Source organism: Dioscorea cayenensis, chromosome 10, assembly GCF_009730915.1.
Source record: "Dioscorea cayenensis subsp. rotundata cultivar TDr96_F1 chromosome 10, TDr96_F1_v2_PseudoChromosome.rev07_lg8_w22 25.fasta, whole genome shotgun sequence".
NCBI classification, from domain to species: domain Eukaryota; kingdom Viridiplantae; phylum Streptophyta; class Magnoliopsida; order Dioscoreales; family Dioscoreaceae; genus Dioscorea; species Dioscorea cayenensis.
Window position 1 is genome coordinate 1,643,405 of NC_052480.1, and position 14,828 is coordinate 1,658,232.

Consider the following 14,828-nt stretch of genomic DNA (forward strand, 5'->3'; position numbering starts at 1 on the left):
GGGCCTCAGAGTATGTTTGGGTTTTTGTACTTAGTAAAGGCAAAAAACTCAGACCATCTTGTCTTAGTAATGATGAGGGAGGCCAATGTATGGAATGAGTTTTACTAGTTCAATATACTGGGTCTCCTTTTCGGAATAAACCAAGTTCATAATCATTGGTTTCACTGGACTCAAGACTTCTGGGATTTTTTCATATTTTTCTTCTTTGTTTGTAATTTCTTTCTACCATTCTTCTCTTAGTATTTCTTTTTCTTTCTTTTTCTTTGTGTATTCTGATTTTATTTTTTCTGCTTGTTGTTTCAGGTCACTTACCTCTCCTGCCAATATTTGGTTTGTATGTTGCAATTCTAGGAATGCATCTAGAGATTTGGGCCTCAAGTTCGGGTCAGCCAATTTTTTTTAAGGTTTTTTTTGAGTGGAGATAGTCACAAAACTGAGTGAGGATTTTTGGAAACGAGGAGTTCCTATTATTGGTTTATCAATATAATTTCTCTCTTTGTGGTCTAGCATGAGATTTAGAGGTAGGTTGAAGGATAAGGGAGATCCCAATGGATACATGGGCAGGCCTGTGTTTTGGTTTGTGGAATAATAAACTTTGGTGCCTGGTAAGGTTGGACTTTTTTACAAAGATTGCGCCATCTTGTAGATAAATTTTTTTATTAGTATGGTGGATTAATAACATATTATAAAGGTAGGGTTTCCTTAGTTGTCACATTAACACATAACTCAGAGGAGCTTACTGGTTTTGTAATCCCGTTATAGTTAAGCATATGAACCAACTAAGGTCTAGTACAAGGTAGCTTTGCTTCCACATTAGTAAAAATGTAGAGGGATTTACTGGTCTTGTAGTCCCCATTTATTACTAAGCGTATGGTTAAGCAAAGGGTTTATACTTACAGAATTGATGATATCTCAAGGAGGATCTTCTTTGATACTTCTAGATAATCTATCTGCCATTCTATTTTCAATACCCTTGATGTGTTCAAACTTAACATTGTATGCTAAATTAATTATTCTGTCCCTAAATGCTAACCATCTTCTTTGACTAATTCATTTATTATTTTTATTCTCATAAAATTTACTATTGCCTCACAATCTGTTGTTACTAAGATCTCTTTTTTACCAAGCAGGAATAGTCTGAAGCTATCTAAACTGTAAACTACTGCTAATATTTCTTGGTGATCAATACTTGAAGTTAAGTTTTTGTATTTTCCACTACTATACCTACAAATTTGTTCTTCCATTTTAGGGGAATATTTATGAGGTTTATTTTTTAAAACCCTCCCCCATCAAAATTCACATCCATCTGATTCAATTATTAGGTAATTAGATTCTAATGGTAATTTTAAATCAGGCAATTTTTCAACGAGTTTTTTGATCTTATCTATTTGCGTGGAATCTTCTAAATTGAATGGCTTGAACCCTGTTGGTCATATTTTAGAATATAGTGACCCTACTAGTCTGCTAAGATTTTTTATAAAAGGTCTGACATAATTAATAAAAAAAAAAAAGCATTACATGCAATGCATGCATACATACTCACGTGTATGAATAAATAAATAAATAAATAAATAAAAAGGGTCTCACCATGAAGGAGATATGCGTGAAAATGAATAAATGATAAAGAGAAAATGAGAAGCATGTATGCATGCATACTCATGTGCATAAAGAATTTTCAAAAGGTGGTCCCATCATATACATGGGATGAATACGATAACATGGATTTATATATAAATATATTTTTTTTAAAACATCCGAAGCCGTAAAATAATATATATATATATATATATATATATATATATATATATACTCATTCCAAAGCAATGACAAAAAACAAAAAGACGCTCATCTCAAGCCAGCAGTGGCAATGAGACATACAAAACAACTAGGCATATGCAATGAGATGAAGACACACATGCAGCGACATAGAAATTAAAGCCAAAGAAACCAAGTCAAGATTCAAGATATGAAAGAGTCAAGATTTGAAAATCCATATAAATTGACAATTGAATCAATCTCAAGATATCATAAGTTAAAGACACAAAGAGTTTCACAAGTCAAGACTGGAAGGAAGCTTTACAAGCATAAAAAGCCGAAGCTTACAAAAAGTCACAATTAAGTTTATGATTCATTAACATAAAGGATTCATAACTTGAAATCCAAATCAAATTCAAAATACAAATCAAATCCATGACTCAAAATGTCCAAGACACAAGTTCAGACACAAGTTCACAAGTTTCTAAATCATATCCGAGATTCAAATTCTCAAAATTTGATAAAGACTATATATCAACAAAAGTCAAAGCATGCTTTTCGGCAAAATAGTCAAAAGGAGATAAAATGCTACAATCATTGTTTACGTAGGCCTACAAGCCTGAGTGGCGTTAAGATGATTTCAAATTTATTGTACTTTCAAAGAAATCTAGGAATTCATATTTATTGTAATGAATGAAATTGATTGTCACAATTTGTTTCTTTGTTCACACTTATTTCTTAATCCGAGCTTTCTGTGACAATGTCTATGATAATTAACATTAGAGACTTACCCTTAATGGAAGTCATGAACTCATAATCTCTTGAAATCATAAAAGTTAAAATTTGATTTGTGATCCATTATTTTTAACTCGTCTAACCCTAATTAAAGGCCGGGTGAGAAAAAAGGAGGCCACAGAAATCTACTGGGAACTTTTGTTTATATAATTCCCAGGCAACCCTTGTTGTTTCCCCTAGATATTTTTTCTAAATATGCATACATTTCTAGGGTTGTTTTTTCGACTTATAATTCATCAAATTTCCTACAAACTAATTGGGACCGTACTTAATCACCATGTGCCACTTTTGTGGATCATGTGCTACTAGATTCAATATTCTGCCATCATCTACTAATAGTTTCCCATTTGTGGTCTCTAAAGGTAATCGATTTTCCTCTTGGTCTTTCATAGTCCCTTTCTTCTTTGTATTCATTGTAAGAAGGCCTACTAGGCTGCCCACACTTTGGTTAGTTGTGCTATATATTGGGGTTGGATTGCTACTACTGCTAGGAATATTACTATGACTTATGTCCATCAAATTTAAACTAGGTACCTCTTCTAGAATTAAATTATTAGTTTCATGTTCATATAAAATGATTAAATTATTATCTTGATCATAAACTAGTTTATTAGTTTCTAACAGTTTTCCTTGATTTATCAAGATTGTTTCTAATCTTAATATACTATTATAAGGTAAATTGTATTATACTCTGGGTATTTGTGTTCCTTCTTTATACCTATTCATCTTCTAATTCTTGATGTTGCTGAAGTTGGTATTCTGAGAATCTAATACTAAATGTGATATTATTATTTTCAAAAATTGATCCGGTTGTAGGAGCATTTATTCTATTATTAGTATTGTCTAGATTTTTATCTATAGTCCATTCTGTTCCGATGTTATTGCCATCTATTGGTAATGGTTTTATTAACTTAATACCTCTAGCTACTTGCTATTCCGGACATTAGTTCTTCTATATGTAACTTATAATTTATGTTACTACTATTAGTTACTTACCCTAAAAATCCTATGTTAAGCAAGAGGTTGTTGTTTCCGGTTAATTCTTCATATCCTTTAGATTGTATACCTATTTCTAAATTATGTATATCTCTAATAGACATTAGTATGTCTGGGCTACAGTAGAATTGTTAGGATTATGCCCTCGAATGCCAACGAGGATACTTGTATTAGGGCATTTCATTTGTATTATACATTCTTATTCAGTAGGCATTTATTTTGATGTTCATATAAATCTTGTGATGGCATTATAATTAGTTTTGAATATCATAGTCCATGTGTATTAAGTTAAATCTTCTACTCTTTGTGGGATAAAGAGAAGAGCACTAGAAGAGTTTGGTACTTATACACTTAAATAGTTCGCAAATCAGAGAATCTTTAATTGACAGTTAAAGGTTCGTAAGGATTTGTATGACATATACTTTGACAAAGAGTGCTAGTTGAACACTATGGAGTAGTGGGAGCATATGTCATAAATACATCATTAGGAATTGGTGTATTCGAACATGACTGCATAACAATCCAATCACATGGGTTTTACTCTTTGATGATCAATGATTGGGATTGTTGGTTATGATCATATGAGTGGACCTTAGACTTGAGGTATCATGATCACAATGTACTTGTGACGTCTAGTCTGTTACTAGAGTTGTTAGGCTCGGGTTCACCTTTTTGGTAGGGCCGACCCTCGAGTGCGACTATGTCGGGCGGGTAGCGAGTTGTGAGTGATCACCAAGAAGGAATTCGTTCTCTCGGAAGTAAACTAGTCAGTATCCTATACGACTATAAGTATGTGAGATTAGAAGACCTTGGCCAAGCGAGTCAAACTAATCGTGTGGGACACGAAGGGTAGTTTGGTAATCTCACCCCACTATAGTTATTTTGCATATGATCGAGTTCGATGAGTTTGACAATTACCATGGCTCTCACTCGGTTGGGATACAAGAACGAAAGGTTTATACACATATGGTAATCATAATTAGAAAGGTTCATAATGATCTACTCATTCGTGTTCAATCGAGGCATGACGTGGGGTCACGAGGTCGGCTAGGTGTTACCCACGTCCCTTTGGTATCCTCCCATTGCCAATCGAAACGAACCTAGGGGAGTCACGCTTAAAGGGATAAAGAATCGGCCCTCGTTTTGAGTACAGGGGTAAGTTTAGTCAATTTACAATTTTACTTCATGGGATGAGTAAAATTGTAAATTGATCTAGGGTTTTTTTGTCTTAAGTTTAAATTTTGATTTAAATTCGATGGAGTCGAATAGATAATCAAAATTATGAGGACTCAAAGATAAAAGTGGTTTTAGTTAGATTATGACTCATATTTCTAATAGAACTTCTATGGTAATGTTTATCATATTATGGAGGTTCATATTTTAAATAGGACTTCATAATTGAATGATGTTTATCATGTTATGAAGGTTCGTATTTCGAATAGAACTCATAATTGAATAATGTTCATCCAAGTAAATTTATTATTCTATTTCTTGCAACTAGATCTGTATTAATTTGATTATTTAAATTAATCATGTTATGATGATATTTTCCTAAATTAATTCCTAATGATACTAAGAGATCAATTATTGTATTTAGTTGGCTATTTTCTTGATGCATTGAATGATGGAAGCTATTTTTATAGTTATTAAAATAACACTTGTGTTTAAATTGTTCCAGCTTTACTATCTTCCTTCCAATATTGGGTATTGCTAGATCTAAATATCCTATTTCTAATTCCATTTTTATTTGTAACATGCTTCTATTGTTTCCAAGCTAATGAGTAATCTTTTTTCCCATTTTTTCAAATAATCTAGCTTTCTTTGGAGTTCTTCTGGATATAATTTTTTTCTTCTATAAAACTTAATTACCCATTCTCCGTTAAGCTTCTGTATTTTTTCATGGCTTATTACTTCTTCTCCTTCTAAAATATATATTCTTTTTTTTTTCTTAAAATCTTTCTTACACCTAATAACCACCCAGCCCTTCTTCCTTTAATTTGATCTTCTACTCGTATATTTAACCTAATTACATATTTTATTAATGGTATTAAATAATTTTCTATTGTTTCTAGATCTATTTCTTTATACAATTCTCTCATTTTTGAAAATTTCCTATACTATGGTATTGATCTATTATTCCATGTTTATGGTATATTATTTGTTGTTCACAATGATCATATTCTCTAGGGTTCCATTCCTTTCGTTTTATCCATGCTATGTAGAAGTATTCATTCCCTTTCTTATCTATTTGTTTATTATGAGTTTCACAATACTGTTCCCACCTTCTAATATGATAATTCTTATTTTTTGAATATCTTTTAAGTTGTATTAACCATAACACTCTTCTATATTTAATTATATCTTTCTTTCTTCTATTTTCCTTAATAATATATTGGCTTAAAGGTCCTAAAACATTATCTATTCTTTGCAAGGCTATACTTAATTCTTCGTTTATACCTACTGGAAGATCTATTAGTTCTATAATTATATAATCAGAGCTTTGATACCAATTTTAAGGGTCTACTATACTATACTTAGCTATATTCTACAATCTCACTCAAAGTCACTACTGTATGTGTATTCATTATATATTACTTGTAATATACTGCGATAATGCATTAATATATGGTAGTATATCAGTTTATATCCCAAGTCCTCTTTATTGAGAAAAGTGTTATACATACTATTATATAAACCAAGGTTGTCGGGATCCCGGACCGCCCGGCCGGTTCACCGGAAAAACCGGGAACCCGGCCATGTGGCTGGCCCAGATACTCCCATCGACCCGGGATATTAAAAACCCGGTGTTAACCCGAGTGACCGGGCGGTTCAACCGGGAACCGGGTTGTCCCTGGTCGGGTCAATCGGGTCACAATGTTTAATTTTTTTTTACATTATTTAATAATTTATTATTATTTTTCTCCTTAAAAAAATCACAAAATCGTGTATATTTATTAATATTAATTTATAATTTATAATCAATAAATAGAATTACAATATATATATATATATCATAAACATACCAACAAAAAAATTAACATTTAAAAAAATAAAAATATATTAATGTGTTATGTAAATACTTTCTAAAAAAATTTAATTTATTAAGAAAAATAAAAACAATAAATGAGTGTAATTTTATTATAAAAAAATATAAAAATTAAAAGTGTTCTAATTAAATAAAAAAATATAAGAAAAATTTAAAAACAAAAATAAAAAAACTCAATTGAGATATAAGAATTAGTGAATTAAATTTCTTATTTATTTTAACAAAATCAACCAATAAACAAATAAATAAATAAATAACATCGAGAGAAGTTCGATAATTATATATTAATATATTAAATTTGTAAATATTTAAAAAAATATAAAAAAATAAAATGACATAATTAGAAAACTCTCACGTATATAAGGTCATTTATCAATTTAAATATCAAATTTGAGTATGTTTTTATAATATAATTATGGGTTTAATATTATATTTGCTTATTATTAATTATTATAATATTTTTTATATTTAATTATTGACCCCGGTTCAACCCCGGTCGAACCCATTGACCCCTGGGCTTAGCCGGGTCATTGCCCAGGCCGGGTCTGACAACCTTGATATACACTATTTATATATTCATATATTTCTAGTATTGTGATCATAGCCAATAGTATAAGAGCCTAGGATCTAAATGGAATACGGGTATTCCAGAGAGGGGTGCAAGTGAGCTCCTTTAGGAGTTAAAAAATGGCCAGATCAAACCGAGTCTCTTTACTTTCCTTGTTACCCATAGCTCTCTTAACATAAACAATATACTCCATTACTATAATATAATTTTTTGCAAGAATAAAATGATAAGATCATTTGAATTTAAATAAACTATTGCATTAGTAAATAAATAAACTAGATCTTCTTCTAGTAAATACACTAAACTATCTTGCAGAAAACAAATTACACTAATTTGCTTGTAAGAAATGAAATCATCTTTGGAAACTATAAACCGCGAACCGATCTTCCTGCTGTTGTGGAGAAGTATATGAACAAGGTGATGATTGAAATTTCAGAAATCATTCTCACATTGTATTATCTAAGTCCTTGTTCTGATAACTGATGCAAGAGCTAGAACTAGAGAAATTCATCACCCATGAAGTGCATTCGCCGAGATCAACAAGGCTTACGAGTTCATGCTCAACAGTGATAGTCTCCGCAGCATCATTCACATGGATGGTTGATCTGATACCTATGTTTGCTTGAAAGGAATAACTGTTGTTCATAATCGAAATAAGTTGTGGATTTCTCAGTAACTCTTGTAATTTCGCATATAAAATATATTTGCTTGTTTGAGATGTCAAAGTTTTGGCAACAGATGCTTCATTGAAAAGAATCATATGAAACAATTGCAACACTAAAAAAAATACCAAAGTTCAGTAGAATCAGTGCTTTCAATTACGGCAAATGCATTCGGGAAGTGGATTTTCATAGAAAGATTCTTCAGTCCTAAGACGGTTTCTTCCTTTCATTCCTGGTAGAGAACCATATCGTTTCCTTGGAGATCCTTGTCTATCAAATAACAAATTCAATATCAGTAGTTTATCAAGAGGTGGTTGCACAGATGCCATCGACATTACCTTGATTTATGCATTCGAGTTACAAGTGGCGATAAAGTCGAACTTTCTTTCAGCTCTCCATTTTCCATCTTGTCAAAGAGTTCCACTAATCCTTTCCTGAAGCCAACAGGGGTGCGAAATAATGTAATTTAGAAGATGGTAGAGGTGCAACATGTCGACAATCTCAACTACAAAACAGGTACAGAGGAATACCTATCTGGGTTGATTGTCTTCCGGTGATCGAGATATCTCCGATGTCCCTCAACAGCTCTTGCCATGTTGCCGGTATACGATGGAACAAATACATCACTTTCGACTGATATTATATAATCAATAGCCGCAGCCTGAGATGCATGACTGACAAATTTTTCAATTCTTCTGCTGTCGCTAATGTCTCCTGTAAAAAATTCAATGTAATTATAGGTGGAAGAATTGGTAACATAGTTTGCACCAAACATAATTTAGCACAAGATGGGAGAACCTTGAAAACCAAGTTAGGGAAGCGAGATCGCAAGTCTGAGAGATAAGTGTCTCCACCGAATATTTCACCCGCCGCTATATAGATATAGGTGGCTGGAGGGTATCCCAAAGCTTGCAAAAAGATCCCAACCTCTTTGGGGGTCAAAGGACAAAAGCCTCCTATTCTCTGTTCGGTTGAGTTTATTTTCTTTAATTTCCAATGTTTCGTATTCTCCCTAAGAACAAGAAAGTCGGTTCACAACCAAATCAAGGAAATGAAAAGAAAATCCACAATACATAGAGAGCATCTCACCTCAAAGCAGTCAGCATTTCAGCTTCGGAATCGTTGAGGCCATAAGTACATCCAGTAAAAGAAAGCATATCTTTCTCATAGCGAAGATGCAGCGCGATATATCGTCCGTGTGATTTCAGCCGCTCCACAAGCTTCTGTGGTGCCAGCATCATGCATGCTCAGAACCTAATATACAAGATACCCCAGGAGATATCTTAAATGCGCCCACAATATGAAAAACTAGATATCTCCTAAAAAAAGATGATGACAGGGGTGCAAGAATTAGAAAAATCACTACAACCTTCCCCAGGTCCTGAATTGGAGCTGAAAACTGGAGTGCATGATATAAAGCACGGCACCGCAACCTTTGAATGTCAATAGGAAGGTCATTGTTTGCTAGTCTTGAGTCAGACTTTGGCACATGAATTACCTGATTTAAATGTTGCTGATAAGTTTTATGTAAATAGAAGCTTGAATTCTCATATCATATAAGAGATGCACTATCAATTAATAACACCAAACTAGAATGACTAACAATACCCTGAGCACAAGCATAATGTGAGCAATTGAAATATGATCGTTCTTGAGAGCATGAAGCACCCAGTTACTTACCTTATAATCCTTGAACAGATGTGACACCTCCTCGTAATAGCTTGCACTTGCCCATGAAGTGAAGTGCTTGCGGGCCCTTGGAAGTGATGCCAACTCCTTAGGCAACTCCCGAACAATATGAATGTCTCCTTGCAAGGCATTGATGAAATGATTTTCATCAAAGATGTCTGAAAAGGTGCTGTTAAGAAATAAAAACAAACAATGAATTATGAGGCCCAATTCAGATGTGCTCTCTTCTTCATTTAATTATTTATTTTGGTTTCAAACCTTGAGTCTTGCCAAAAAGACCGCTTATCCAATTCAGGAATTACAAGTGTTGCATTCATTATGCGAGCTACAGCAACCATATCACATATCTGTAAACATTAAATAATTACATAATCTGACACTCTTGAATGAACAATGCTACATTGGGCATACTTATGAGCACTTCTATTAAATCATGCATGTATTACGAAGTTCATATGCATGGTAGAATGGCAGAAGAATGTAAGCAATGAGTAAAAAAGATGAAATATATAACTCCGGCAGACAGTCAAATATCAAATGCAACAAAATTTCCTTTTAGCAACTCACTCCAGTGCGCATTTGGTTGAGTCCTCCATTACTTCTAACAGTAAGATAGCGATTCACGTCTTGAGGAGCTGAAAGAATAAACTACCAGTCAGATCAAATAAACTAGAATTCATGGCGTAATGTAAGTTATGATTGGTATTTCAAATTACAATGAAGTTTATTTAAAAAAAACATATTCTTCACAGAGCAGAGAAATCATTCACTAAAAAATCAGAGCAGCAGAGATTTATACGTTTATATCTATGAGTAGGTTTGATACATTGCTTGTAACCATAGCCATGAGAAGAATCCCACAAATGCTTATCTTCAAGCTGTACAACAAATAAAAGAGAGAAATTTTAGTTAAAATCAGAAGAAAAAAACCAAAAGAAATGCTTGTAATAGCTTAATTTATGTTATAAAAGATTCAAAGGAGAAAACTTTCCTTCAAAATTTCCAAATTGCATCAATAAATATATAACCCTTTACATCAAGATCATCCTCAAAGCAATTTTTTTTTTTGGTCAAACCAAAGTAAAATATTTATTAGCTCAACTTTTAACAAAAAAACAAAGGTGGAGGTTCTCTCCTATATTACAATGACACCAGGCAACCTCACTTCCAAAACAATCAAAACCATCATCAAAAACACCGTAACGCCTATCTAAACTCACCTCCCAGTCCTGCAGCCCATCTATCTACCAATCAGAGCATGTATTCCTGATCCATATCTCGCCAATCAAACCTTCATCCCGCCACTATCAGCACCTACCAAACACTTCCTTTTCCCTCCACTTGAACCCAATACCTAGTCATCCTTCCAACAACTTTAAACTAAAACTTCCAAGATAGAATTCATTCCCACTTCCAGAGATCACATACTACACACATTTAGTACCAGCTTCTCAGTAAATTAGCCCCACTTCCATCATCTTTTGAAGCTTCTCTCATGTACTTCATTATCATAATTTCTCTCACCTGCTGAAAAATCATTTCAGAAGTTACATGTTTTTGCTGAAAAATAGAACAATTCCTGGCCATCCAAATATAATAGACACTAGCAGTTAAAGCTGTCCTCCTCATCCTTGCTAACAAAGATTTCCCTTTGGTTTTCCTTGCAAACCAGCTAACTTCTCTTCTCCAACAAAATGGCATCCTATACACCCTAAGAGCCCTTAACACTCTCACCCAAACTGCTTTAGAAATGCCACACTCAAAGAATAGATGCTCAACCTTTTCAACAACAAAGTTACAGAAAGCACAGACATTTGAATTTGCAACCCCCCAATCAAATAACTTCTCTCTAGTCATCAATCGATTATGTAAAGCCAACCATATAATAAAGGAATGTCTTGGTAAGTTGCTTGGTGACCAAACTATTTTTGTCCAACTCATTTGTTGTTCTGGTTTCATCAAACCTCTCAATGCACTCTTAACAGTAAACTCCCTCTTTTTTTCTAGTCCCCAAGATATCAAATCCTGTCTAGCATTAGTGACAGTAAAGTTACCATTCAAAAACTCCATCACTCTTGGCATAGTAGGATTCCATCTTTTGGAAATATACCAACAATTATTCCTCCAGAAATCACAGACGACAGCTTTTTTTTGATCGCCTATCTCTTTCAAACTGATTTCAGGAAATAATTCTACCAAAGAATATCCATGGCACCATGGGTCAAACCAAAAGGAAAACCTTTTCCCATCCCCAAGCTTATACTCAAACATAGCTTTAGCTAACTTCCTTAATTTGAGCAAATTCCTCCAATTCCAACTACATTCAGTTGGCTTTGTAATTCCCCAAAAACTGAGCCTTCTTAACTTTATTTTTATCACCCACAAAGCCCACAAAGTATTTTTCTCCTTAACTAACTCCCATATATACCTAATAAGAGCTACTTGGTTCCATTTCTGCATTGGTTTAATTCCCAAACCCCCACATACTTTGCTCTGACATACAATAGACCAAGCCACCATTCCTCCTTTCTTTCCCTTATCAATGCCATGCCACAAAAATGATCTACACATCTTCTCAACTTCAGTAATTACAGATTTTGGTAACATGAATATAGAAGTCCAATAAATGTGCATACTTGTCAATACAGATTTCACCAACTGTAATATGCCTGCATAGGACAATGACTTCGCCGTCCAATTAAGGATTCTCGTAGCAATTCTAGTTACTAAACCATGGCAATGCTCTTTTGTAAGTCTTGTTGAGACTAGAGGCAATCCCAAGTATTTTACAGGCAACTTTCCTTCCTTGAACCCCATTATCTCAATTATATGCTCCTTGATGTCAGGCTGTACTCCCGAAAAGAATACCAAACTTTTCTGTAGATTAGGCTTTAGACCAGACACACCTTGAAAATGTTTAATGGTCTTCTTAATAATCTCAATCGACTTCACATCTCCATTAGAAAAGACAATCAGATCATCAGCAAAGCAAAGATGAGTCAGTTTTAGCACCTTGCAATCCTTATGAAACAAAAACCCATCCCTTGTCATCTTTTGCAACATTCTGGACAAATAATCCATACAGAGTACAAACAATAAAGGAGATATTGGATCCCCTTGTCTCAAACCTTTTCTCCCGGGGAAAAAACCCTCCAGTTGCCCATTAACCAGAATAGAAAAATTGCAAGACCTGACAGCACCCATTACCAATTTGATGAAGTGGTCAGGAAATCGAAATGCCATCATCACTTCTTCCAAAAAATCCCAAGATACAGAATCATATGCCTTTTGCAAATCCACTTTCATAGCACAACACCCATACTTATCCCTATGATATCCTTTTAATAATTCATGAGCTAGAAGGATATTGTCAGCTATCTTCCTACCAGGGATAAAAGCAGACTGGTTCAGTTGAACTACACTTCCCAACATTCTTCTCAACCTTCCTGCCAGGATTTTTGATATCATTTTATAAACTACATTGCAGTAGGATATAGGTCTGAATTCATTCAGTGACAAAGGACAATCAACTTTAGGAATCAAAGTTATAGATGTGGAATTCACTAGCTTCAGCATCTTACCATTTACAAAGTAATCTTGAATAGCCAGGCATATTTCCTTACCGACAATTTTCCATGTTTTCTTGAAAAAATAGCTATTAAACCCATCAGGTCCTGGGCTTTTGTCATCTTTAATGCTCCATAATGCATCCTTAATTTCTTGTTCAGTTGCCATGCTACATAGAGACTCCCATTCACTTTCTGGAATAGTCATTTCTTGGAAAACAGTGCTATCAAACAAATCCTCTCATCTGAGCAGTACCAAGCACATCTTTAAAGTAGTTCACAACAGCCTCTTTGATACCCTCCTGATCAGTACATATCTCCCCATTTGCTTGAATTAGCTGTGAGATACCATTCCTAGCCTTCCTCTGCTACAATATATTGAAGAAAAATCTTGAATTCTGATCTCCCAAATTGACCCATTGACATCTTGACTTTTGCTTCAACAAACTCTCCTCCCATAGTAACATTCTCTGCAGTTCAGTTAATAAATTTTTTTCCTTCCTTTGTAAATCACCATTAAAAGGGTCATTAAGAAGACTTCTCTGAGATTCCTTCAGAGATTCTCGGGTTTGGCTAATTCTCTCAGATATTAAACCAAAATCCCTTCTGTTTAAGACCTTCAACTCAGCACGCAGTAATTTTAATTTTTGATACACTTTGAACATATTACTTCCAATGATAGGCGTACCCCAAATCCTCTCAACAATATTGAAAAAAACTGGGTGCTCACACCACATATTAAAGAACCGAAATGGACTCTTCACACTCTTATTAGTTCTTTTTATTTCAATCAGCAAGCTACAGTGATCTGACAAACTCCATGGAATGACACTACATACTGGTTCTCCAATTTTTTGAAACCAAACATGATTAACAAAGCTCCAATCCAACCTTCTATAAATCCTCTTATCCTCAAAGCAATTAAACCAAAAAGGAATAATTTTTAAGCAAAAAATCACAGAAGACGCATGATAAACTTCCAAAAATAACGAAAATTTCGAGACAAAAACAATAAGCAAAGAGAAATCAGTACCACGGGAGGCAGTTCAGAGACAAACGGCTGGTGGCTAACTTGGGCGATCTGGCGATGAGAAAAGAAGACGACGACGGTGGAGAAGACGAGGAGGAGCAAGACATACACGGAGATCGGAGAAGGAGAGAGAAATCGGGAACAAAGGGGATCCAAAGAGGAGGAAGAGGCCCTCGTGTTCGCCATCGTTGGCCACTTTGGGAATCTCTAGAAAACCTCTTCTTCGTTTCTTCTTCTCTTCGATCTAGCGATCCATTCGCGTGGGTTCTGGAACTCCGCCGGTGAATTTCAATGGAGTTCTCCGCTTGGAGAACGGGGACAGGTGTACGGCTACGATGATGCATTGCGATTAGATTACATGAATTGGGCTTCATAGGCTTTTAACGTCGAAAGTGGCCGGCCTGAGGCCCAAACTACTTCAATGTTGATTTATTATAATAATGGGCTAAATTTGTATATATATACTTTTTAAAATAAAAATGCTTGGTTGGATTATTAGCAGCTTTATTTACATATGTACTTTAATATCTAATTATTTACGAAAAATATATGTAGATAACAAATAGTACCAAAATTTAATTTTTTTTTTTAAACTAAATATATTACCTTCATATTATAAATTCTGAAACAAACAAATATAAATATAAGATGACCCATAATTTAGAGACGTCCATAGATTTAAAATCTACGGATGTTTACAGTAACTATCGGATGGTAATCT

General features: G+C 34.1%; 1 protein-coding gene across 1 annotated transcript; it reads right to left on the reverse strand.

Annotated features, from left to right (window-relative positions):
- Nucleotides 1-7,805: 7,805 nt before the first annotated feature.
- On the reverse strand, nt 7,806-14,350 carry LOC120270011 (O-fucosyltransferase 38-like). Its single transcript, XM_039277019.1, is given in 12 exon segments — nt 7,806-8,092; nt 8,161-8,256; nt 8,353-8,512; nt 8,515-8,536; nt 8,621-8,834; nt 8,912-9,045; nt 9,192-9,320; nt 9,503-9,680; nt 9,770-9,858; nt 10,079-10,146; nt 10,311-10,389; nt 14,111-14,350. Coding segments are annotated over 12 exon segments (1,470 nt in total). The 5' UTR covers nt 14,294-14,350; the 3' UTR covers nt 7,806-7,974.
- Between the last annotated feature and the right edge of the window lie 478 nt (nt 14,351-14,828).